Source organism: Spermophilus citellus (genome assembly GCF_964194105.1).
Source record: "Spermophilus citellus genome assembly, chromosome: 1".
In the NCBI taxonomy this organism is placed as follows: Eukaryota; Metazoa; Chordata; class Mammalia; order Rodentia; family Sciuridae; genus Spermophilus; species Spermophilus citellus.
In genome coordinates, this window is record NC_138182.1 from 36,869,663 (window position 1) to 36,896,466 (window position 26,804).

The following is a 26,804-nucleotide window of genomic DNA, read 5'->3' on the forward strand; positions in this document are numbered from 1 at the left end:
GGGCTACATCCCCCACCCTTTTTATCTTGATAAAGGGCCTTGCTAAGTTGCTGAGGCTGGCCTTGAACTTGAGATCCTCCTGTCTCAGCCTTCCAAGTGGCTAGTATTTCAGGCACATGCCACCATACCTCACTGAAATGAAGGTCTTATGATCTAACTATCAGTAAGAAAGATCAGAGAATTTCTTTATGGTCAGCTCTAAGACAGAAAGGAAAATTAGAGTATATTATTAATTTCTATGACTCACCTTGGGGAAGAGAAATTCTAGTTTCTAAAGCCTGCCTTGGGGAGAAATAGGAGCAGAGAAAAGGAACCCAGGAAAAGATCAGAGAGAGATTTTGCTTTCAGAGGCCTAAAGTACTCCAACATTACCATCCTTCTTGAGGAAGCAAGTAAAAAAAAAGGCTAAATACTTTAACAGAAGATATAGTCATTGTTCTAGCTGTTTAGGAAATAATACAAGCCATGGGAGTTGTGAGCCAGGAACCATGGACAAAAACCAAAATATATAAATTGTAATGTCACAGACACAAACCCTGAAGTCTTATAATTGAACCTTTTCCCCTTTACTGAAGAGTACCAGTTACCTTTGTTCTACCAGTTTGCTTTGGTGTTAATTTTACTTTCAGTATTATTTTGTAGCTTTTGTTCACATTCCAGGATAGTGAAAAATACTGGATAAGAAAAAACAGATGAAGAAGTTGTTTGGAAAAAGTGTAGTTTTCACAATTCCTCAAAAAAGAGGAATAAAGGGATTCGGAGATGTGTCGCCATAATGGGACCATCTGTCAGTGCCATTTCTGTAGGTAGTGAGGCCTGAATAGTGAGATGGAATGTGAGGGCAGGGATCGAGGGGAACGGGCTCACTCTTATGTTCTCAGTGCCTGTCATCATAGATGTTCAATAGTAATTTTTAAAATGTTGAGTGAATTAGGTACGTGAATTGCTGGAGGAAAATAAACCAGGAGCTGTCCCTACCAAAGGCATTGGTTGCCAGAGTTCTTCCTGACTTCTGCTTTTTCCCTTGAGAGTGAATAAAGCATCTCACTTCTTGTAATGGGTACCTGTTCCACCTGCCACTCTCAAGAATACAGACTCCATTATGTGGCATGTGCAAAGGAGGAAGATGACCTTTAAGTGTGCAGAGTATATTACTTCTTCCTGCAGAAATGAATAGGCATAAGTGAATAGTGATATCTCTTAACTTTGAGATTTTCATGATATTAGGAATAAAATAGCAGAAACCTTCTTTAAACAATTGAGGTGTGTTACCAGAGAATTAAAGGTTGTTTCCCTGTTGAGGCTAATGCTTTGGCTCTTTGATTTTAAAACCCTCATTTTTCTCAAACTTCATGCAGGAAACTTAATATGATAAGCCTTCTTGTGCTTTCTTTCTATCCTCTTTTTCTTTTTAACTAGATCCTAGCAGAATCATGATAGCTTTGGGAAATGAAACGAACGTGATGGTAAGTGCTTCAAAATTAAATGTATCTGGGGGCTGGGGATGTAGTTCAGTGGTAGAACTCTTGCCTAGCATGTGCGAGGCCCTGGGTTCAATCCCCAGAACTGTAAAAACAGAAAAAAAATTCAATTTATGAAATATCCATTGGATATTTGGAAGACTATGACCTTCAGTTAAGCAGTTCTTCATCTTTTAGCATGTGAAGTAACGGGTAGCTGTCATCCTGCATTTAGATCATCATTTATTTTGTTTGTTTTTCCAGTTTTAATTACTAATGACAGGGGTTTCAATATAGATGTGAAGGCAGAATTTTACCCTGCCTTCAATAATAATGAAAATATATTTCAGCCTATCATTTTTTAATTGTGGTTTTATTGTTTATATACATTTATGCATTTATAACTTTGTACAACATAAACATATATAAATATAAATGTATACAATACAAATATACATAAATATATGTTTGTTGTACAAATTTATGAATGCAATTTAAGCTACTGAATTCTACACTTAAAATTTCCTGAAATGACAAATTTTACAATACTCAATGTTATTCATAACATTGTACAACCATTATCACCACTTCTAAAACTTTTCATCACCCTAAACGACACTCTGTCTCTTCAATACTAACTCCCCTTTCCCCTCATTCCAACCCCAATCCTGCCCCTGGTGACCCCTGATCTGCTCTTTGTTTCTATGAATCTGCCAACTCTAGATGTCTCACATAGGTGGGATCATACAGGATTTGTCCTCTTGTGTCTGGCTTCTTTACATGACGTTTTCTGTGGTCATCTGTGTCATAACATGTACCAGAACTTCATTTCCTTTCATAGCTGAATAGCACTTAGACCACTATTTTGATCTTGACATTTTTTCTGTTCAAAAATTTGCAGTGCCTCTCTGTCATCCCAGAAAATCAAATTAGCATTTTTCATCTGGGCATTCAAGGTCCTGCTCATCTTGTCCAGCCCATCTTGTCCAGCCCCAGGCAGCTGTGACACTCTTTACACTAAAGATGTAATAAAGTTGTGAATCGTAGCAGCTGATCCACTTTCCATGTTATCATACCCATCTTAGCAAATTGTGTGCTATTGGTGATTTTTTTTTCTTTCTTCAATATTTTAATTAAACTCCTAATTCAAAAAGGAAAAATATATTCTGACAACATATTTTCCTAATTATGGGATGTACTAGTAATTAAACTTGTAGACTTTTTTTAATGAACCCCAGGTTGTAAATAGTGTCCCATTCTTATGTTGCAACAAATGGAATATATCCTGTGGCTGTCCTTTTAAAAACCTTTTCATGGTAATTTTTTTTCTTGAGTTTTATTGAAGCATAATGTACATGCAATAAAATTTACCTAATTTTAGTGTATAGTTTAATGAATTTTTAAATTTTATTTATACAGTGATATGGTCACCATCACACTCAAGATATAAAAGTTATATCCCCTTGAAAAGTTTTTGAATCTTTTTGCAGATGATCCCAAACTCTGTCCAAGCAACCACGTCTGTAATTTTAATAGTCAGATGTAATTTAACAACTGGGGCATGTTCTGAGAAATGTGTCCCTAGGGAACTTCAACATTGTACAAACATCAGAGAGTGTACTTACAATGTCACTAAGTGATACATCTTAGGGATCACTGTTGCATATGCAGCCCATTGTTGACTGAAGCATCACTGTGGATCATGTGACAGTACCAGCTACAGTGGACACATCAGTGTGGGTCCGCAAAATGAAAAAGGCACAGCATGTAAACAAAATGGCAGAATGGCCAGAAAGCAAGTTAGGTAATGGGAGACTTGAGGTATAATGAGAATGACCTGTAGGCCAGCTCTGGGCAGTGCCGAGTGGCTCCAGGCAGAAATTTGACGCTGCTATAGGAGCTGAGAGCAGTGATTCACGATGGGGAGAAAGATTGGACTCTTTAGGGGGCAGTTAATATCTGCCCCTCCCCAATTTAATTTGATCTTTTGCTTCTCTGGGATTCCAGTGTGTTTAGGAGGTTGGCTTTAAAATCAGTGCTATGGTGAACCTCAACTGTGAAGTGATAGAGATGTTTGTGTCCCCAGATGTGTGGGAAGAGAAGTCTGAGCACCAGCCATTGCATAAGAAGAAGAAAGCTCAATATGCCAGCCAAGCCCTATTGTTTATTTAGTCATTCAAAAAATAATTGAGAATCTGGCTGGGTGTGGTGGTGCATGCCTACAATCCCAGTGGCTTGGGAGACTGAGACAGGAGGATCACGAGTTAAAAGCTAGCCTCAGCAATGATGAGGGACTGAGCAACTCAACCTTGTCTCTAAATACAATACAAAAATAGGGCTGGGGATGTGGGTCAGTGGTTGAGTGCCCCTGAGTGCAATACTGAATAATAATAATAATAATAATAATAATAATAATAATAATAATAATAATAAATCTGTGGGTCTGGGACTGTCTAGGCACTGCATATGTATTTCTCCTCAAAAAATATGAAGACCTAGTAAAAGCTAGATAGTATTTTACTATACTCCATGAAATCTAGGGGTGAGATAATTTGGAAATATATTGATTTAAGTGGGTATATTTTGACCATATATAGTAGAGGCACAGAAAGGAGTGATGTCTTTCCTCACCTGTCATAAGGATCACAGCCAGCACCCTTCTAACAAAAGACAGGTTAACAAGAAAAGAATAACAAATTTAATCAAAATTTAATGTGACATGAGAGCCTTCAGAGTGAAGAGCCAAACACCCAGGGTGACAATCCATTTTTAGCTTACGTTTGTTGAAGCTCAGACATCCATGTAGAAATGCGATTGGACAAAAAGGGTCTGACCATTATAATAGGAATACACTAAAGGGGAAATCAGTGACGCCTGTCCATTAACATTATTCTTGACCTTTGGTTGTAGGCCTTTGGTTATACTTCCCCCAGGTATGAGACAGGACCCCTCAGGAATGAGAGGTTATTGGACAAGGTAGATCAGAGAAAGGATATTTGATATTTCTTTATGGCTAGCTCCAAGACAGAAAGATAGGGAAGGTCAGAGTAATAGATTTAGGATTATGGCTTGCTTTGTGGAAAGGGAGTTCCAGTTTCTGTGACCCACTGTGCAGAAGAATAATTCTGGGTTCTAAAAATTGCTTTAAGAGGAAAGGAATGATGAGAGACATTGGTTCTGAGGCTGTTCCTGGAGTCTTCCAGTTCCTTTTTCCAAAGTACTCAGTATGCCAAGGTGCCATACTTCAGGGCATTGTTTTCTGAGCCCCAAATCTATTAATTCTGTAAAATATCTTCATTTTAATAGTACATCAAGGGCTGGGGATATAGCTCAGGTGGTAGAGTGCTTGCCTTGTGTGCACAAGGCCCTGGGTTCAATTCTTAGCATCAAAAAAAAAAAAAAAAAAAAGTACATCAAGCCCAGGACAGCAGACTACATTGAAATTTTTTTCATTATCCTTTTTTTAAGTATTTTTTTAGTTGTCAATGAACGTTTTATTTATTTATTTGCAATGCTGAGAATTGAACCCCGTGCCTCATGCATGCTAGGCAAGTGGTCTACCACTGAGCTACAACCCCAGCCCTCATTTTTATTTTCCTCAATAAAAATCTTGTCAAATTTGTCTTCTTGTTTGTAATAATTGAGATTAATGGCTATCAACGTATATGGCTGCTGATATACATGTATTTGGGGTTTTATGACCATTCGTTTTTTTGTTTGTTTTGCAGTACTGGGGATCAAACCCAGAGCTTTGTGCATGCTACGCAAGTACTTGACAACTGAGCTACATCCCCAAATTCTTTTTTTAAAGAAATTTATTTTGAGACTGAATCATACTGAGTTGTCCAAGGTGGCCTAGAACTTTCAGTCCCCCCTGCCTCCACCTCCCAAATAGCTGGGACTACAGGCCTGCACCATTACACCCAGCTTTCATGGTTTTTGATTCGTTAAATTTTGATTATAGGGGCTGGGGATGTGGCTCAAGCAGTAGCGAGCCTGTCTGGCATGCGTGTGGCCTGGGTTCGATCCTCAGCACCACATACAAAAAAAGATGTTGTGTCGGCCAATAAATAAAAAATAAATATTAAAAAAATTCTCTCTCCCTCTCTCACTCTCTCTTTAAAAAAAAATTGATTATATTGAAAACACCTGACATTGTGTATTTGTTTACTCTTTCATAGCCATTCAAGCATTGTTTAATGAATATTTTAAAATTCTTCTTTTAAAGCAAGAGGAAAACAAAGGTAGAAAGTATAACCATCCCAATTTAGAAAACACGAATACAAATTTGGGTGAAAGTGCGTTAAGGAGAATAATCAGAGAGAAAAAAGGTAAGTTATTCAAATTGTAATCATTACTTATATGGGCAGTTGGGGAATATAGAAGGGGTGCCAATTTTCATGTTTGTAGGTCTTAGGTATCACTAGCAAGTATACAGGCAGATATTTATTAGCTCACTCAGTAATTAATGTTAGAGGACTATGTTACTTACCCATCCCCATCCCCCCCCCAAAAAAAAAGGAGAGAGAGAGGGAGAGATTAAGAGCTGGGTGTGAAGTTCAGTGTTAGAGTGTATGCTTAGCAAGCTTGGGCCCTGGGTTCAATCCCTAGCATTGAAAAAAAAAACCAAACCAGTATTTATCACTCAGAGCCATTAGGAAAATTGATATTTGTCCACCATAAAAAATATAACAAGCTGTTCAAGTTCTTTTCGGGCTTCATTCTTGTACACCATGTAATGTATAACTCTCTGCATATTATTTTTTAAATTCATTTTACTTTAGTGATTTATTTTGAGTTGATCCATCATTTGGATTATTTCTTTTCTGCATTTTTATTTTCATTTACTTTGCTCCTTAAGACTTGAAATAACACTGTTGCTAGATCTGAGTTTGAAAAAGAAAATCTGCATTATTAGAGTACATGTGCAGATGTAGATAAATAAATAATATAATATGCTTGGCACTCCTTTTTTGCATTTTAGAATCAGGTAATCTGTCAGTCCACTCCATGAAAGGCAGTTCACCAAGTCCTCAGAGGCGGCAATGGGAGAAAAATGTACCCAGCACAACTCTTAGAGCTTTGGAAAATGCACCCATACTCACCTCCAGTTTAACTGCAGAGGATGATAGAGGTTAGTGCTGTCATCATCCCTTGATATCTATGGGGGATTGGTTCCAGAGACCAAAATTCACAAATACACAAGTCCCATATATAAAATGGCATAGTACTTGCATATAACCTACACATACCCTCCTATATACTTCACATAATCTATAAGTGACTTACAGTACTTATTATATGTAAATATAATACCTAATACAAGATAAGTTGTCGTATGGTATTATTTAGGGAAAATGACATGAAAAAAGTCTACATGTTTAGTGAAGACTTAATTTTTAAAATTTTTATTTGTTATTTTTATTTATACATGACATTTGAATCTATTTTGATATATTTATACAAGCATGGAATAATCTAATTATAATTAGAATCTCAGTCCAAACTTAATTTTTCAAAAAATATTTTTGAAGCTAGCACTTAAAAAAAAAAGTAGTTATCTGTCAGAGCTGTTAGGAAAAACGGTATTTGCTTGCTGTCCACCATAAAAAGCATAACAAACTGTATGTAAATAAGTTCTCTTGGTGCTTGCTGTGTTCTTGTACATTGTGTAATGTGTAACTGTGTATATTATTTTTAAAAATTCAGATACAGAAGACCAACTGTAGTCAGAATGAATAGTATTATTTATTATAGAACAATTTCTAGTAGTTATTCACTGTGCTACCATTTTATGTCCATCTATAAAGAATATTTGGCATCCCATATCAAAGTGCTACTCATATAGGGGAGTGAAATTTTAGCTAAGAGTCAAATACAATTAACTGTTCTAGAAATAGTTTGGAAGATAGATGCTGAAAATCTTTTTCTTATTTGGCACTAATTTTTATCTTTTCACAACTAGGTGGTTCTATAATAAAGTATAGTGAAAATAACACCCGTAAGCAGTGGCTCAGAGAGACCCCTGACACCCTATTGAACATCCTTAGCAATGCTGATCTCAGCCTGGCATTTCAAACGTACACAATATATAGACCAGGTAATTCTTCCCTACTGTATAATCATAGTAATGTCTTTCATTTTTTAAAAAAATTTTTTGCTCAAATACATATAACATAAAATTGACTATCTTAATCATTTTAAATCTACAATTTAGTAATGTGAAGTACTTTTACATTGTTGTGCAACTAATCTTCAAAGCTTTTTTTTAATCTTGCCAAACTGAAGCTATCCCTATAAAGTAATAATTCCCCATTCTCCCTTATTAGAAAGTTGCAAAAATGTATTTTTAGGGGTTCTTGAATCTTTTCTAGCTAGTTTTAAGCTGTAGTTTAAAAATGCTCATAGAAATACTTAACTTCTATTTGCTTATTTGTTTGCTTATTTTAATAAGCAAATAGCACCCCTGTTTTTTTTGTTTGTTTTGTTTTATTTTTTGTAGTGCTGGGGATCAGACCCAGTGATTTGCATATGCTAGGCAAGCAATCTACCACTGAGCTACATCCCTGCCCAAGAATAGCCCTGTTTTTGCCTAGTATGGTGGCCATAGCTGTAATCCTAGCAACTTGAGAGGCTAAGGCCAGAGGATCACAAGTTCAAGGCCCACTTGGGCAACTTAGTGAGACTCTGTCTCAAAAAAAAAAAAAAAAGTAAATAAAAAAAGGCTGAGGGTGGAGCTAAGTGGTGGAGCACCCCTGGGTTAAATCCCTAAGACCACCAAACAAAGACTAGTCCCCTTTTGCCATGCAAATTTATCATTACTTAGTGACAACTCCAAGATTTCTTTTGTTGTATACTTGAGTTTTATTATAGTGAATAGAGCTCAAAAATGATGACTAATTATGATCTGACTTAAAAATTATGTTTATAGATATTTTTCTTAAAATTATACAAAATAATCTTCCACAATACTACCCTTAGGCATGTAGACCAAAGGTCTGGTCTGCATTTAAGAATGTATGTGTGGTTTTCATTTTGTTTTGTTTGCAATATGGGATTGAATCCACTGGATTTCTGAACTGTCTTCAGCCCTTTTATTTTGAAACAGAGTCTCCCTAAATCTCTAATTTGAGATTCTCCAGCCTCAGCCTCCTGAGTTGCTGGCATTGTATGTGTTCTGATGGAGTTGTGCACAGAATATTATGGAAGCCCTGAGGGGAGGTGGGTGGGTGGGCAAAAGATGTCAAGGAAGGTTAATAACTGCAAATGCTTTTTTTTTTTTTTCCTTTCTTGGTGCTGGGGATGGAACCTAGGGCCTTGCACATGTGCTCTACCACTGAGCTACACCCCCAGCCCCTCACTGTACCTTTTATTTTGGCAACTATAAGTTTTGATTTAGCAATTATAGATACTGGATTTTTTTTCCTGGCCCAATGATGAAGTAATTTTCATTTTAGGAGATTCACTGTTTGAAAACTATATCATTCCTCTATTCTGAAATGAATTTTATAAAGATTTAGCCTGCATTTTTATGTTAGGTGTTTATTCCATGAGCAAAAAGTCCAAATGTAATCAGTATCTGCAGTGTTGTTAAAAATAATATATGGGGGCTGGGGTACAATGGTAAAGAGCTTGCCTTTCTAGCATGTAAGAGGCCCTGGGTTCCATGCCCAGCACTATAAAATAAATAAATAAGAATAATAAGTGACATGTGATCTTCCATTAATTCCTTACTTTTCTTCTTCTCCATTGTGAAACTAGGGAGAGGAAAATTCAAAAGAAGATAAAGTTAACTGTAATCCAACTTCCAAAGAAGTATATCTCTTAATACTTTATCATAGATTCTTATGAAGGGTAAAGTGTGAATTTCTGAGGTGTTTTTAAATTTTTTTGGAAAAAGTACTATTTTAAAATTTAATCCACATACTGATGCTTTCTGGGCCTGTTTATGCCAAAATCATGCTGGGTAGATATTGTTTAAATTGGCATACTTAGCTGGGTGCTATGGTGTGAACCTGGTAGTCCCAGCATTTGGGAGGCTGAAGTCAGGGATTTGTTTGAGTCTAGGAGTTCAGGGCAGCCTGAACAACATTGTAAGACACCCCCCTACCATTTCAAAAATAAATAAGTTCACTTACTTTCTGTTACTATTCCCCTGAAGGTTCAGAAGGATTTTTGAAAGGCCCCCTATCTGATGAAACAGAAGTAACAGACAGTGTTGATGGAGATCACAATTCTGTCATTTTGGATCCAGAGAGACTCGAACCTAGGCTGGATGAAGAAGACACGTATGTTGTGATATACTTTGGAGGCCTTAATTGGGGGGGATGTCTGAGTGTATGGGTGCAGACACCATATTATATCATAATTTCAGATTCAGTAGGAACTTGTTACATTACTTTTCATTATACAGTAATATTTATATCTTGACTTTTTGTTAGAGATGTGTAATGCCTTACAATTTTATTATAGAATTCCTGGCTGAATCTTGCACATATAATCTTTCAGTTTAGATTTGTTTTTTTGTTTTGTTTTCAGTACTGGAGGACTTGTTATTTTTTAATACATAAGATTTTGCATTGAGAAAAAAGTTTTAAAACAATGAAATAAGTGATCTTTTGGGAGAACTAACAACAATCTTATTCCTCAGGGAACTCATTTTTTAAAATTTGAATAATATGGTAGTGTTCTACTTTGAACGTCTCAACAAATACGTGTTGACTTTTAATACAGAGGCTTATCATCCAAATTGTTTTTGCACAGGGACTTTGAGGAAGATGACGACGACCTTGATTGGGTGTCAGAATTGAGGAAGCGAGCTGAATGGCAGGGTGTGTGCGATGGATAACGCCTGCCCGAGAGAATGTGCTGGAGTCCTATGGGAGAGATGTTTCAAATGAAGAATTCATGTTTGGAAATAGAATGAAGAGTGGGGAACTGCCAATACTTAAAATTGCTCCTGATTAGCATCACAGTTTTAAAAATCTAGAACTCCTATGAGTGAGCACAAGTGAGAAGGTAGAGCAGACGGGTATGAGCTTTGCAATCTGATAGAACATAGGTTGGATGCTAGCTCTACCACTAAATAGTAGTGTGATCGATGGTAGGAAATTACTTAACTTCTTTGACCCCAAATTTTCTTAGTTATAAAATGAGGATAATGATGCCTACCTCTTGGGGATGCTGACCATAGATAGTTTTAGCAGCTCATATGTTAACTATTCCTGTTGCTACAACTTGTGTTTATTACTATAACAATTTTCACATTTCCTCAAGGTTTGCAGATCTAAATACATTTACTTAGAATATAATGTGTGCGATTTTATTTATTTATTTGGTACTGGGAATTGAATTCAGGGGCACTTAACTACTGAGCTAGCCCTCAAATTTGTATTTTATTTAGAGACAGGGTCTCACTGAGTTGCTAAGGGCCTCACTATGTTGCTGAGACAGGCTTTGAACTTGTAACCCTCCTGCTTCAGCTTCCTGAGCTGCTGGGATTATAGGCATGCGCTGCTGTGCCCAGCATATGTGCAATTTTTAAATAAGATCTAGCTCTGGGTAGTTATCCTTAAGTACAGATTCTTATAGGATATACAAAAGAACCCAGTCAGAGGATTAGCTATGGGGAGAATGAGTTGGATTGTTATTAGCTCCTTGAAGGTAGTCACTACTCTCTTACAAAAAAAGTTAAGGCAGGCAAGTTAAGGATAGTTTTAAAGGTATTTACAGATCCTCAGTTTCCATATACACTATATTTTATAGCTCTCAGTCATCTCAAATCTTAGCATTGCCCCAGGGTGTAAACATTTCCAAACCATCAATTAAAGGTATCTTGAATGTATAAGAGGCTGAATGAGTCTTGGATTAATTATTTTGAAAATCCAATGGTTTGTAGGATTGTTTGCCTCAATAAAATTTCAGGAAGTGAATGGAATTATCAGGTGATGATTATAAACCATTTTTTTGTGATAATTACTGTATGATTCTGCACATACAACTATGCAAAATTGAGGGATAATTTTAACAAAGCTTCTAGTCCTGCGTCTATATTTAGATGAGATTTTTCAGCATTTAATAGTTTTTTGTTGTTGTTTTTTAGATAGAGAATTTTTTAATATTTATTTTTTAGTTTTCAGTGGACACAATATCTTTATTTTATTTTTATGTGGTGCTGAGGATCGAACCCAGCGCCCCGCACATGCCAGGCAAGCAGGCTACCGCTTGAGCCACATCCCCAGCCCAAGCACTTAATAGTTTTTAAGAAAAAGGATGGGGCCAGGTATGCAAATACCTCCTAGTGATTCAGGAGGCTGAGGCAGGAGGATGGCAAGTTTGAGGGCCAGTTTCTGCAATTTTTCCTGTCTCCAAAAGGGCAAGGGAACATGGGAAAGACTGGGAAGTAACTCAGTGGTAAAAGCACCCCTGGGTTCAAGGTCACCAGAACTGGGGATAAAATAAGGGGCTGGAATGAAGAAAAACTGATGGGATTGATTGTGTGTGTGTTTACCATTGGGCTACATTCCCAGCCCTATTTATGTATTTTATTTTGAAACAGGGACTCACTAAGTTGCTGAGGCTAACCTCAAACTTAAGTGTCCTTTAAAAAAAAAATCTTTTTTTTTAGTTATTGATAGATCTTTACAGGCAGTGGTTGGTTTTTTGTTTGTTTTTAGACAAAGGTGGGTTACTTTTTTATTATTGATTTTTTTAAATAAATGCCAGAGGAATGTATTACAATTCTTATTACACATATAAAGCACAGATTTTCATATCTCTAGTTATATATAAAGTATGTTCACACCAATTCATGTCTCCATACATGTACTTTGGATAATGATGTCCATCACATTCCACCATCCTTGCTAACCCCCTGCCCCCTCCCTTCCCCTCCCACCCCTCTTTCCTATCTAGAGTTCATCTTTTCCTCCCATGTTTCCTCTCCCTACCCCACTATGAGTCAGTCACCTTAGAAAACATTCAGCATTTGTTTTTTTGGAATTGGCTAACTTAGCATTGTCTTCTCCATCGCCACCCATTTACCTGCAAGTGCCATAATTTTATTCTCTTTTATTGCTGAGTAATATTCCATTGTGTATATATATATGCCATTTTTAATCCATTCATCTATGAAGGGCATCTAGGTTGGTTCCACAGTTTAGCTATTGTGAATTGTGCTGCTATGTGGCTGTGTCCCTGTAGTGTGCTGTTTTTAAGTCCTTTGGGTATAGACTGAGGAGAGGGATAGCTGGGTCAAATGGTTGCTCCATTCCCAATTTTCCAAGGAATCTCCATACTGCTTTCCATATTGGCTGCACCAATTTGCAGTTCCACAAGCAATGTATGAGTGTCAAAGATGGGTTAAATGGTCATGTTATTTAGATTCATTGGATATGGACGTGTTCTACTTGTGTCAGGATTTACCTTTGGTGAAAGTTACATCCTTTCAACTACTTAGACAAGTAATGAACTGTATTAGACTGCAACTTGATGTGCCAATCAGGAATAGGACGGGGTGAGAGGGCCAGTTTGCAAACTACTGGGCAGCAGATAGTTTGTAAGGGGACCCAAAGGAAGGCGTAGGTTGTGGCCAAGAGTAGGACCGGATCTGTCTCACATACGCCCATGACAGTATTTAAGGCCCTATACAACACACATTTCCTGCTCAGAGTGTAGATCAGTAGTAGAGCACTGGCTCAACCTTCGCCAAGTGCCTGGTTGGATCCCCGGCACCACCACCATGACAAAAACAAATAATATGCTTCCTGCCTCCGTTCAGTTCATTTTGTAAAACTGGGAGACTACCTCTCTGGAGTGTGATTTAAAGAATAGAGAAAAATGTATGCAAGGTGCTCCCTAAAAAGAGCGGGGACGGTATAGATCTTGTGTTATGCTATAGCGGTCGCGACCTAAGGCATTAGGAGATTAGTGATCTATCTGTTGGGTCTCTGCCCTTTTTCTCAGGGTGAACGGTTCAGACAGGTGTCCTGTCTCTAGCCCGGCACCCTACCTGTGTTCCCTCACTGGCTCCGCCCAGGCCACCGGCAGTTTCAGCTGCCCGGGAAACCTGGATCCACCCAGACGCTTTGCTGGCCTAGCGGAGCCGGGAGCCGGCAGAAAGGTATGCTGCGGGCAGGCCTCGTCCCTAGATGGAGCTGCCCCAGGATCCGCAGGGGGCGGGGCGGTGATGGGAGTGGGGTGGGGAGGGCCGATGGAGTCCCAGACTGGGGGGCCTGGCCGGCGAGGATTTGCTTAGTGTCCAGGGCTGTGTCGCGCTCCATGGCAACGCGCAAGACGCTGAGCTCCAGAGCACAGGCGGCGACCCGGCAGCCCTCCAGCCAAGCAAACTCCAAGGGTGGTCCTCTGTCATGCGCCTTCTATTCCTGGACTGGTGGTCTGAATCCCGGCGATTGCGCCCCCGCCTGGTTCAGAACCTGGTCTTCTGGTGCCCGTAGTCTCCGCTGGCAACGCTTCCTACCCTGACATGGAAAAACAACCTGTCTTGTTCACCTGATTTTTAAAAACCCGCGTTATGTTCTAATGGTAGCATAAAGGGAAGTAGAAGGAGACAAAGTGTGTATTTCCCTCTGTAAGTGCGTAGCACTACTACAAAGTAGTACTGCAGTCTCCTGAATGTGGCGGCGGCGTGCAGATTGCTGGGTCTCAGCGCGGCCAATGGAGGGCGTGATTTTCAAAAATGGTGAACAATTTTTGGTAAAGTTCCAAAATGCAATAAAGAATGCAATAAATGATATCTATATATCATTCGTAGGAAATGCAGTGTGAGTTATACCTGTAGGAAAAAAATATATATATATAATGTCTAGAGGTAAAACAGAGTTTGAGTCAAGCCGCAGATAATTGTGAACGGATTCTTCTACACATATAAATGTACGAGGAGACTTTCCAAGTTTGAGCGGCAGGGCAATCCTTTACTGTGTAGGGCAGGCCTTCGCTTGCCAACTAGTATTGCAGACCCTAACTGCCTCTAAATACTGTAATGCCTCTGATTCTGTGCAGAGCTGAAAACCCCGTATCAATTTACAAGCTTCCCCTAGGGGGCAGCACCTTCTCACTGAGAAGGGCTAGATTGTGCTACCACACCAACATAAGGATATTCCTCTTCTCTGAAGGTGACAGGCACCAGGGATATAAGATCTTTCCTTGTCAGAACAAACTTTCAACACAGGTATTATTTCCATTTAAAACCTGAAAAGTGAGGTTTTGCAAGGTTAAGTGACTTGCTCAAGGCCACAATGCAAGGAAATTATTTGATTCTGTCTTTGCAAAGTTGGAAGGGAAATTTTAGCAACGTCGGTTCTTTTACATTTTAGTCATCAATTTTTTGACTTTGGCCCGGTGCAGTGGCACATACCCATAATCCGAACGGCTTGGGAGGCTGAGGCAGGAGGATCATGAGTTCAAAGCTAGCCTCAGCAAAAGTGAGGTGCTAAGCAACACAGAGAGACCCTGTCTCTAAATACAAAATAGGGCTGGGGATGTGGCTCAGTGGTTAAGTGCCCTTGAGATCAATTTCCAGTACAAAAAAAAATCTGACTTTGTTAGTTGTCATGAGGAATGTGCAGTAAAATTTCAATACTTTATTCCCAGAAACCTTCGAGCACTGTAGACCATGGATAAATTTGACATGATTAAAATCATTGGGGAAGGTGCCTTTGGAAAAGCATACTTGGCTAAAGAAAAATTGGATAGCAAGCACTGTGTCATAAAAGAGATCAATTTTGCAAAGGTAAAGTTGAGAAGTTCCAATTTTTGTTAAGAATAATTGTACTCTTAAAAATGATTAAAATAGTATAAATTGTGTCTTTTATATATTTTACCACAATTTTTAAAGTTGTAAAAGAACTTTAAAAGAAAGTTGTAAAAGAAACTCCCTAAAAACTACCCAAACCTAAGTTAAACCTCATGTGTGAATGATTAACTTCAGACATAATGCAATTTTCCAATACAGGTCCCGTATTATGGATCCATGGCATATTCATAGTGTTCTCTTATTCTAGTAGCCTGTTATAGTCTTCTTCTATGACTTTGTTCTGCTCACTCATTTTTGTTTATCTGACTGCTGTTCCTGAGGCCCCTCTCTTTCCTCACTCTCTGTATGTCCCCAGTCATCTGCCCTTTGCTGACCTTCTCTTTCTGCACATAAGCACCTGGTAATCACTTCATTTCACTTCAGTGTTTACCACTAAGCAGATTACTCTTCTTCCTGCTCCTTCATTCCACATTTCACCTTCCAGCTAGATATCTCTAAGTAATATCTATGTTAGTGATCTATTGCTGTGGAACATATTAGTTCCTTAAATGCTAAACATTAATCATCTCACAGTTTCTATGCACCAAGAATTTAGGACAAGGGCTGGATGTGGTCATGTAATCCCAGCAGCCCAGGAGGCAGAGGCAGGAGGATCACAAGTTCAAAGCCAGACTCAGTAACTTAGACCCTACCTCAAAATTAAAAATAAAAACCAGACTGGAGGGTGCTGGGGATATAGCCTAGTTGATAGAGTGCTTGCCTTGCATACACAAGATCCTGGGTTCAATCCCCAGAACTATGCATGCGCGCGCACACACACACACACACACACACACACACACACACAATGGGAATGTGGCTCAGAGGTTAAGTGCCGCTGGGTTCAATCCCTGGTACCAAAAAAAAAAAAAAAAAAAAAAAGACAGAATTTAGGACAAGGATCATTGAGACCATCTGGGAGCTAGTTACCGCAATTGTGCCCAAAACCAAGTGGGAATTTCCCATCATTATATGCAGACCCATTTCACCATCCCTGTACTGCACTGTGTTAATGACATCAATATCTTTATGTTATCTGGGCTCCAAATCTTGGGGTCATCTGTGAGTCTTTTCTCTCTCCAAATTCCAATTATCTGCTAAATACTCTGGACTCTTTCTCTTCCTTGAATTTGCTTAAATTTCTTTTGTCACGTAGAGTTGGGTCATTTGTCAATACCTTGGGTCCTCCAGCAGCTTTCTCATGGCGCCATTTTTCATATAGTACAGTTTTTTTAAAAAATATTTTATTTTTTAGTTATAGTTGGACACAATACCTTTATTTATTTATTTTTTTATTTTTTAATGTGGTGCTGAGGATCAAACCCAGGGCCTTGCATGTGCTAGGGAAGTGCTCTACCTCTGATCCACAATCCCAGCCTCTATAGTACAGTTTTCATAATGCTAGAGCCACGCTCCCAAACTTCACTGGAAGTCATAAAGTCATAAAAGAAAAGGTAGCAGGGTTGACTCCATAAAAATATAAAACTTCTAGAGCTGGGATATAGCTCAGTGGTAGAGCGCTTACTTAGGATGTACAAGGCCTTGGGTTTGATCCCCAGTACCAGAAAAACAGAAAAACTTTTTTATAAAAATATTTATCAACTCATTTCATAGCATCTATCCAAATTGTTAGTATGATCACAAACTGTTTTTCTAGTGCAATATTAATTGTATTCATCATTTAACTATGTTCCATAAATAAGTAGAATGCTATTTTAGAACTCATTATTCTCATCTCCCCATATTTCTTTATGCTATCAGATTTGCCTGTGACATTGCTGTCATAGTATCAACATTGATTACAAAAAAATTGATTACCTATTTCTTTCTTTCTGCTCTAATGTAGCTTTTTATTATTTCTTGTCTAGAGAAATTTACATTTATTTTATTATTTAATTTATTATTTCTTGTCTAGAGAAGTTTACATTTCTTCTCATCTCTCCAGTGCCACCACCACCAATAACTCTAGGTCAGAATTTAAATTGCTTATTTTCTTACAGGTATCAAAAAACTAATATTTTCTCTTATCATTCTACTGTTATTAAACATGTTCTTTTTGTATATTGCTTCAAAAAAAAGTGTTGTATCTTGTCTCTCCACCATACCCCCTCCTTTATTTGGCAATTCTGGAATTGAATTCAGGTCCCTGTGCATGCTGTATCTTTTCTTAATTATAAGGGAAAAAAAATCATTGTAGAAATTTTGAAAATAAGCAAAGAGGAAAATAAGACCTTTTAGAGGAAAACAAAGATAATTTATGACATATTTCTTAATTATTTACTATAAGCATTTTTAAAAATTTCTCTCCAAGCTGGGCTCGGTAGTGCATACCTGTAACTCCAGCTGCTAGGGAGACTGAGGATCACAAGTTCAAGGCCAGTCTTGTCAGCTTAGCTTGCTGTATCAAAATGAAAAATAAAAAGGGCTAGTGATGTAGCTCAGTGTTTTTTTTTTTTTTTAATTTTGTTTTGTTCTCCAGACTATTTTTAATGATTAAGTGGACTTTAGGGTTAGGAGTGTTGTTCAGAGGTTGAGCGAGTTTGTAGCACACACGGGCCTGGGTCCTATCCCTGGCACTCCAAACAATCAAATTTACAAGTCTGTATTATTAGAGTAATTTAAACAGCAGCAATAAAACTCTGTATTAAAGAATTTTGTATAACTCCTGGGCACATTTTTTATTTATTTATTTTTTTACACTGCAAAAAGTTCATCTATTTACATAAGAGTGATTTCAAGACATTATGATTTTCTTTATAAACAGATGTAAGAACAGAAATTGTCCACTTTTGAAACTACATTTCAACCCTCCACTGTTATTATAATCCACTGATTAGCCTGTATCGAGGCAGTTCTCCCCACCCCCATTTGATTTTCCAAATGAATTTCCACCATTTCTTCTTCATCTGTGGTCCTGGCTTTTTTTTATTCTTTTCTTTGGAAATTTTTCTAGAATTATTCAAAAATAGGAATAGTTTTAAATTTCATATTATGTATTATAAAATTACCTTTTCAGAAAGATTTTACCAATGTATGGACTTTTACCAGAAATATGAATGTCTATTTTGCTGGGGTTTTGGCCCATAGTGTTTGTTAACATTCTTTTCATCTTTGCCAATTTTGTTTTAGCTTTTATTCCTTTGATTACTGAATGATGTATTTTTTCCTACTTTAAATTTTTTTTTGTAGATGTAGGTGGACAGAATGCCTTTATTTTATTTATTTTTATGTGGTGCTAAGGATCAAACCCAGGGCTTCACACATGCATAGTCAAGTGCTCTGCCACTGAGCTACAGCCCCAGCCCCGATTTTTTCCTATTTATTGATCATATTTAATTCCTTTATTTTCTTTCTTTTTTGTGTATGTTGCTTTGCTGTTTTTGTCTTCTCCTTTTTTCTTTCTTTCTTTTTCTTTTCTTTTTTTCGGTGTGTGTGTGTGTATGTGTGTGTGTGTGTGTGTGTGTGTGTGTGTGAGAGAGAGAGAGAGAGAGAGAGAGAGAGAGAGAAAGAGAGAGAGAGAGAGAGAATGCGTGCAAGCGCGTCACTAGGGATTGAACCCAGGGGGTGCTCTACAGGCAGTGCCATCAGGCCATGCTGCTTTGCTGTTTTTTTATCAGGGTGTTTTGTCTTTTTAAAAAATAGAAATAGATGGGGAGGGGGACAACTTTTACTTTTGAAACAGGTTCTCATTATATTGCTCAGACTGATCTCAAAATCCTGGGTTCAAGTGATTCTCCTGCCTCAGCCTCCCCAGTACCTGGGACTAAAGGTGTGGTTCACCACACCTGGCTTCTGACTTTTAATACAGTAAAATTGCACCAGCAGTATTTATTTTCTTGATTATGGTTCCCATTGACAAATGTTGATTAAATATGGAACACTTTACTAATTCTAGACATGGCATCTTCTCTATCTAAGAGATGGGTTTTAGCAGTGACATTAAAAACCAATTTCATCTTAGGAATTTAATGTAATTCATTTATTTTGGTGCTGGGGTTTGAACCCAGGGCCTCATACGTACTTAGCATGCACTATACCACTGAGCTACATTCCCAGCGCATCCTAGGGAATTTTAGGTGGGAGTGAACAGGAAGCGAAGTGGCACCCCCTTTCTCCACAGAAAAGCCCTCTTCACCATGCCTGATTTTAGGACTGTCAGCAAAAAGAGTCTCTGCGGAAGAGTCCAGTGTAGATAAACTTCCTATTTTCATGTCGCCCTATTTACTTGGCCACTGGCCGGGAAGATACCAGCACTCCAGGTGCTGAACACCCCCTTATTACTTTTTCACAAACATATCCAGTATAGTACTTTGAAGAAATGTGCAAACAAGGCCTCTGGCCTTGAGCTGGGGTTTCACAGAGATGTCTACATTTTTTTAGATAAGTTACAATTGGACTCCATGGTTACAGCTGGCAGGGGGAGGAAAGAAAGGGGAGAAGAAGCTCTCCATTTCTCAGGTGTTGTCCTTGAAGAGTTAACTTGTCCAGAACAGTGAAAGAAAAAGCTGCTTTTATGTGAACTTCTCAGACTGTGAACTTCTGAGCCCCTCCCCTTACATGCTGGGTATAAAACTCTGAAACTCCCTGAACTCGGGGCTCAGGGGATTAATTGATTACAGCAAAAACTGTGCCCTCTGAACCTGGCTGCAGCCAAATAAAACTGTTTCCTGCTATCTTCGGTGCCTTGCCTCTGTCCCTACAACAGAAGCATGCTCCTGAAAGTAAGTTACCTTCACAGATAACTCTTGTTATCTTGTCTCTTAATATAATTTAGATGCCTATCCAAGACAAAGAAGCTTCAAAGAAAGAAGTGATTCTTTTGGCCAAGATGAAACATCCCAACATTGTAACCTTCTTTAGTTCATTTCAAGGTGAGGTTTTTCTAATATTCTTAAGTATGCACATGTTGACTTATAAAAGATGTTCCTGAGGCTTGTGTATACATTAATTTTTATAAATGGACTCATTTTCCCATTTACTTAAATTGCAGTTTGAGATGTTATCTTCTAGTGGGTTTCTGTAGACAGCTTTCTTCTGTTTTATTAACTCTTCCCCTCTCAATCTCACTCCCCAAAGTAGTTGATGATTAGCATATTAGGTTTGCAGCAGTAACAACTCCTGAGTTTCCATAGCCCATGCTATAAACACCTGTTTATCACTCACATGTGCTGGCTGTGGGCAGGCTGTGGTCTGAACTTTGGGTTCTGGGCTGAAGGGACAACCTAGACAGAGCATACTCTTTTCTTAGCAAGAGGAAAGAGGAAGACACGGAGCACCACACTATCATGCCCACTAGGATGTGTGTGTAAGGGGGTATAATCTGCTTTCAGGAGGCCCTGAGTGTCCCATGGCAACAGGGCTGTGTAATCCTTTCATAGAGAGTCAGCAAACAGCCAGAAGACAGCCAAGTGAACTGCCCATTAGAGGCGAAGAACTTTGAGGAAGGAATTCTCTCCCCTGCACAGCTTGAATTTATCTATTCTGCCTCCATCCATCACTCTTACAGAGGTTAAAAAGAAAAATTAGAGAGTCCTGGTCAAAGACCATTTATTCATTAACTGAATGCTTACTTAAGCTTAATTCCATATATCAGGAATACAGCAGTGTACAAAACACAAAACCCCTGTCCTCATGAAGTTTACATTAAAATGGGTAGAGAGAGACAGTGCACCAATATAGGGTGTGTCAGGTGTTTATAGGCTGTGGCAGGGCCATATATGCCCACAGTTTATCAAGGTTGGGATGGTCCTCAGCCCAGCCCCCAGTACTGGGCTATTTTAATTTGTGTGTAAGTAGTTGAAGGAACCAAAGGGTTAACCTAGATATTGTCAAGCATAATCCAGTGGTTAAATAAATAAATAAATAAATACACCCACTCTTTCTTGAGTTTTTAATTCCGTACAGGGTACTGTGCTCCTTCCTGATTAAACCCCCTGGATTCAAAGTACTTCTGTGCATCTGGTCCTTTAACTATGGGTGTATAAAGGATCTCTGGGATTTTTCTGAAGACTTCCTGGGAACAAAGCAGTACATGGGGGCAGGCAGTGAATTTTTTTTTTATAGTCCTGAGGGTTGCACTAGGGCCTCAAACGTGATAGGCAAATGTTCTTCCACTGAGCTACACCCTAGTCCTGAACAACTATGAAGGACAGCCAATGAAGAAAGTCTCCCGCATTCCTGTGCATTGATTCCTAACAACTCCATAAGACCATCTTTCTTTTCCTAATTTTTTTTGTTATTATTGTGACTCTCTTTATGTAGGTCACTCCTGCTCATCCCTAGGCCTTCCCTGAACTCATAAGTCAAACTATAACCCTTTGCTGATCTTCCACAGCACTTTTTTTTTAACTTATGTATGCATATCTACATATACAGAATTACAGATTTATTTAGCATTTGTTTTCCTTCAGACAGCATTGGGGAACTGGGGCTGAAGCTCAGTGGTAGAGCACTTGCTTAGCCTGTATGCAGCCCTGGGTTTGATCCCTAGCACTGTACACACACATAATGCAGACAGAAAACTTAACGAATCTGGGGGGCTTCTGTCTTTTTTGCTCACCCCTTTGTTCCTCAGCATGTGGCATGTAGTAGTTGCTCAATATGTATTTGCTGAATAAGCAAATGAACTGGACCTTGTCAATAGACCACAGTATATCTTTACCCCATGCAAAATGTATTTTTTTATTGATTATTTAAAGCATTACATAGCTCATGATATATCATCTTTCATACATTTGACTCAAATTGTGTTTTGAACTCCCATTTTCACCCCAAATACAGATTGCAGAATCACATCTGTTACATATTCACATTTTTACATAATGCCATATCAGTGACTGTTGTATTCTGCTACCTTTCCTATCCCCTACTATCCCCCCTCCCCTCCCCTCCCCTCCCATCTTCCCTCTCTACCTCCCCTGCTGTTGTTCAGTTCTCTCCCTTTTTTTCCCTCCCCCTTGCCCCTCATAACCTCTTATAATTTTATGTATCATTGAAGGTCTCCTACTATTTCCATGTGCTTTCCCTTCTCTCTCCGTTTCTCTCCCCAAAATGTATTTTTAAGGAAAGTTTACAATACTGTTACAAAACCAAGGTCATTCTTACACTATAAATAATCTCTACTGAGTTTGATTCTAGTGTTAATTTAAATTTCCTTAGGACTTTTTTTTTTCGTTTTGTTTTGTTAAGTAGAGCATCTCTGTGCTGGGGAAAACGGGAGCTACTAGAATGCCTATGAGTTTGCTTGGCAGATTGTTGATACTAGACACATCAAACTTTTTCAAAAGCTTCAGAGGTCCTTGTTGCCCCTGACTAAGAGAGTGTGTGAAAGCAGGCTTTGTTTACCCTAAGACAGCTTATCTCTGAACATTAGATCCGTGGCTCTAATGTTTGTCTACGAAAAATATGAGGTTTTTATGGGTTTGAATTAACTTAAGAAGAATGTGTACTGATGTTTTCCTAAGACTAATTTAACTGCATTTAAATTCCACCAATAAATATTCATTAACTTTCCTTTTAAATTTTTTATTTTTTATTTGTTCTTTTTAGGTACATGACAGTAGAGTGTATTTTTACGTATCGTACATACATGGAGTATAACTTCCCATTTTTGTGGTTGCACATGATGTGGAGTGACACTGGAGATGTATTCATATATGAACATAGGAAAGTTATGTCTGATTCGTTCCACTGTCTCTTCCATTCCCAATCTCCCTCTCTTCCCTTCATTCCCCTTTGTCTAATCCAGTAAACTTCTATCCCACCCCACTACTGCCCACTTATTGTGTGTTAGCATCCACATATCTGAGAGAACATTCAGCCTTGTTTTTTTGGGATTGGATTATTGCACTTAGCATGATAGTCTCCACCTCCATCTATTTACTGGCAAATGCCATAATTTCATTCTTCTTTATAGCTGAGTAATAGTCCATTGTGTATATATGCCATTCATCTATTGAAGGGCACCTAGGTTGGTTCCATAGCTTGGCTATTATGACTTTAGCTGCTATAAATATTGATGTGGCTGTGTCACTATAGTATGCTGATTTTAAGTCCTTTGGGTATATACTGAGGAATGGCGTAACTCATTAACTATCTCTAGGCAAGTTCTAGGTCTTGGAGATCAATCAGTGAACAAAACACACAAAAATTCCTGCACTGTTTATTGTCACATAACCAGGAACCATACATTTCATGGCTTAAAACAGTACCTGTTTATTAACTGTCTCTATGTCCTTCTCTCTTTGGGTTCCCTGATGTATCTCTTAATTTTTGTGGGTCAGAAGTCTCTTTCATGTGTTAATTACTGTATTAGATACAAGGACTACAAAAGAATAATATGTGGGCTTTGTCTTCAGAGAGCCCAAAAACTAGTAAGAGAAACTAACAAGTTAGTAAAAGCCTTTTTTTTTTTTTCTCCTTCCTAACAAGATCCCAGCTGGTGGACTGGCTAATGAAAAAATTAAATTAGGAAATGATATGTCTTAGACTCTTCTGTCCACTATAACAAAATACTAGGTAGTTTTCAAACAGACTTGTATTGCTGACAGTTCTCTAGGCCAAGATCAAGTCTAAGATCAAGGTATCGGCAGTATCAGGGTCTGACGACAGTTCACTTTCTGGTTCATAGATGGTAACTTCTTTCTGTGTCCTCAACATGGTGGAAGGGGAGAGTTCTCCCTTGGGCCTCTTTTATAAGACTCGTCACATTCATGTGGGTGCCACCCTCATGGCCTGACCACCTCCTGTAAGCCCTACCTCTTAATACTATTACCTTGGGGGTTAGGATTTCAACATAGATTTTGTGGGATACAAACATGTAGACCAAGAAATATATTTTAAAATAATTTACTAACCTTTTGATGTAAGGCAAAGACCTGGTTTTTTCTTATTCCTTATATAACCTATATCCCTCATCTGGAATCTTGAGTTTCCTTTCTTTAACATGCAATAAGAAAGAATTTGTATGTAATCTGGGTCCACAATCCTTTTAGAGCTTTTCCCATTTTATTTTACCTGTCCCATCCAACATTGAGGTCAACATCTTAATTTTTTTTTAGCAGCTCATGAATTCCTCCAAAATCATTCAAAGATGCTTTTATAGAAATAATCGCATCTTTTTTATATTGCATCTGTCTTGGTGAGAATCAGTTTGATTGGCGGGAGCACAGGGACTTGGATGTCCTTGACAGCCCAGGAGCCACTGGTGGTGACCTTGGGTGGCCAACAGCAATGGTGAGCATTCAGCGGTCTAGCGAGTAGGTTAGGCAGAGGTCAGTCAGAAGAGTTTCTGTTGTGTCAACAGTATGATTGAACAATTTTATCTAAACACAAGTTTGTATCCAAATTCAAGAAGGGGCTATTAATTCTTCCTGGAATGTTGGGAAAGACTCACAGTTGCTATTTTTACAGCAGATTTCTAATCTCTTATGGGATTATAGTAAATAATAATAGTTACCATATATTGACCTCTTATTGAGTGTGTTGTTCTAAGCATCTGGTATTAACTCATTTAAATCCTTCCAACAACCTTAAGAGGAAGTTTCTATTCTATAATTTCCATTTCACAGATGAGTTAATAAGGCACAGAGAAATCAATTTACCCAGAGTCACAGAGCTAAGTAATATAAGTGGTGAAGTGAGATTAGAACGCAGTCTAGCTGGGCATGGTGGTGCACATCTGTGATCCCAGCAACTGGAGAGGCTGGGACAGGAGGATCACATGTTAAAGACCAGCCTCACTAACTTCACAAAACCCACTCAAAATAAAATAAAAAGGTCTGGGGATGTAGCTCAGTGGTGGAATGTTTGTGCATTCAATCCCCAGAACTAAACAAATGAACAAACAAAAATAATTCAGACCATCTTGATTTCACAGTCAAAAGTTTAGTTTTATTCTGTTTTGTTTGGCTTATTAGTTGTACTTCTTTTTAAATTTGTTCTCATTGATTATACATGACAGCAGAATGCACTTCAATTTATTGTACACAAATGGAGCACAACTTTTCATTTCTCTGGTCATATACCATGTAGAGTTGCACCATTTGTGCAATCAAACATGTACCTAGAGTTATGATGACCTTCTCATTCTACCATCTTTCCTACCCCCATATCCCCTCCCTTTCTCTCCCTCCCCTCTGTCCAGTCCAAAGTTCCTCCATTCTTTCCCCGAATCCCCATTGTTGATCAGCATCCACATATAGAGAAAATATTTAGCTTTCGGTTTTTTGGGATTGGCTTATTTCACTCAGCATGATAGTCTCCATTTCCATCCATTTACCAATAAATGTCATAATTTTATTCTTTTTTAATGCTGAGTAATATTCCATTGTGTATATGTACCACAGTTTCTTTATCCATTCATCTATTGAAGGGTATCTAGGTTGGTTCCACAGTTTAGCTATTGTGATTTGTGCTACTATAAACATTGACTTGGCTCTGTAGTATGCTGATTTTAAGTGAGATGAAATCTTAAGAGTAGTTTTGATTTGCATTTCTCTAATTGCTAGATATGATGAACATTTTTTCATATATTTGTTGATCATTTGAATACCTTCTGCTGAGAAGAGTCTCACAGCCAGAGTTTTAAATTGTATTCTGACTTTTTCTGTTATATTTCTCTACCTTCTAGAATTTGAAGGGCAAATTACTGTTGAATATCTAACATTTTCTAGCACCAAATGATGACCTTTTTTACAGAAAACAGCAAATTATTTATCGTAATGGAATATTGTGATGGAGGGGATCTTGCAAAAAGGATCCTCAGGCAGCGGGGAGTGCTATTTAGTGAAGATCAGGTAAAGAGCATTTCTAATTTGCCTTTTAATTTATATGTGTGTGTGAGGGTATTAAACATATAAAGTCAGAGTAGCGTATCTGGGCTGGGGTTGTGGTTCAACGATAGTGCGCTTGCCTAACATGCATGAGACATTGGGTTCAATTCCAGGCACCACATAAAAATAAGGAGAATAAATAGCAGACCATGTTTATATGAAGCATGGCTTTTGCTAGAGAAATTCAAAATAGTGGGTGCATATTCTTAGTAGATTTAGTCCCAGAACATGTTTATAATTGAACTGAAATTGAATCTCTTTTTGAGAATTAAAGAGAAGATAATCTCTTTGGATGATCTATGTAGGATGCCTCTAAGATAAGACTTTATGGTTTAAAAAAAAGTATGAACGTTGATGTTGATATTCGTTAGCCATTTTAAATGTTCATATTCATAGCTTTACTCTCTTTTCTTTTACCATGTGGTTATCTTAAAGTAGCTTCCCACTTTTCTAAGGGAGATAGGGGATCTTCTTAACAATGCCTGTTCAGTTTCATTAGTTTTTAATTTATATATTTTTTTCTTTTGTGGTGCTAGGAATCAAACTTGTGCATACTAGACAAGTGTTCTACCACTGAGCAAAGCCTCCAACCCTAGTTTTATTGGTTAGGGGAAAAGGTGAAGAATAATGGCCTCATTTCCCATTTTCTCTTTGTACAAAGGCATTTTTCTTCTATATGTCAAGCCTCCTTTGGGACCC

General features: G+C 38.1%; 2 protein-coding genes across 11 annotated transcripts in view; both read left to right on the forward strand.

Annotated features, from left to right (window-relative positions):
• NEK3 (NIMA related kinase 3) overlaps positions 1 to 11,277 on the forward strand; it is a 29,134-nt gene extending 17,857 nt beyond the window's left edge. For 3 of the 10 annotated variants that reach the window (XM_081285212.1, XM_081285209.1, XM_081285211.1), the window contains exons 11-16: positions 1,420 to 1,466; positions 5,689 to 5,791; positions 6,445 to 6,594; positions 7,426 to 7,560; positions 9,622 to 9,748; positions 10,224 to 11,275. In XM_081285212.1, the coding sequence (XP_081141338.1) occupies positions 1,420 to 1,466; positions 5,689 to 5,791; positions 6,445 to 6,594; positions 7,426 to 7,560; positions 9,622 to 9,748; positions 10,224 to 10,308 (647 nt within the window). In that variant the 3' untranslated portion in view covers positions 10,309 to 11,275. Of the gene's footprint in view, positions 1 to 1,419; positions 1,467 to 5,688; positions 5,792 to 6,444; positions 6,595 to 7,425; positions 7,561 to 9,621; positions 9,749 to 10,223 lie in introns of all 10 variants that reach the window. The other 7 variants (XM_081285215.1, XM_081285213.1, XM_081285214.1 and 4 more) reach the window with 3 other exon arrangements.
• A 3,816-nt stretch (positions 11,278 to 15,093) lies between these two features.
• NEK5 (NIMA related kinase 5) overlaps positions 15,094 to 26,804 on the forward strand; it is a gene marked incomplete at its 5' end in the record, with an annotated part of 54,057 nt that continues 42,346 nt past the window's right edge. The window contains 3 exons of the mRNA XM_081308630.1: positions 15,094 to 15,210; positions 20,048 to 20,144; positions 25,972 to 26,069. Coding sequence (XP_081164756.1) covers positions 15,094 to 15,210; positions 20,048 to 20,144; positions 25,972 to 26,069 — 312 coding nt within the window. The remainder of the gene's footprint in view (positions 15,211 to 20,047; positions 20,145 to 25,971; positions 26,070 to 26,804) is intronic.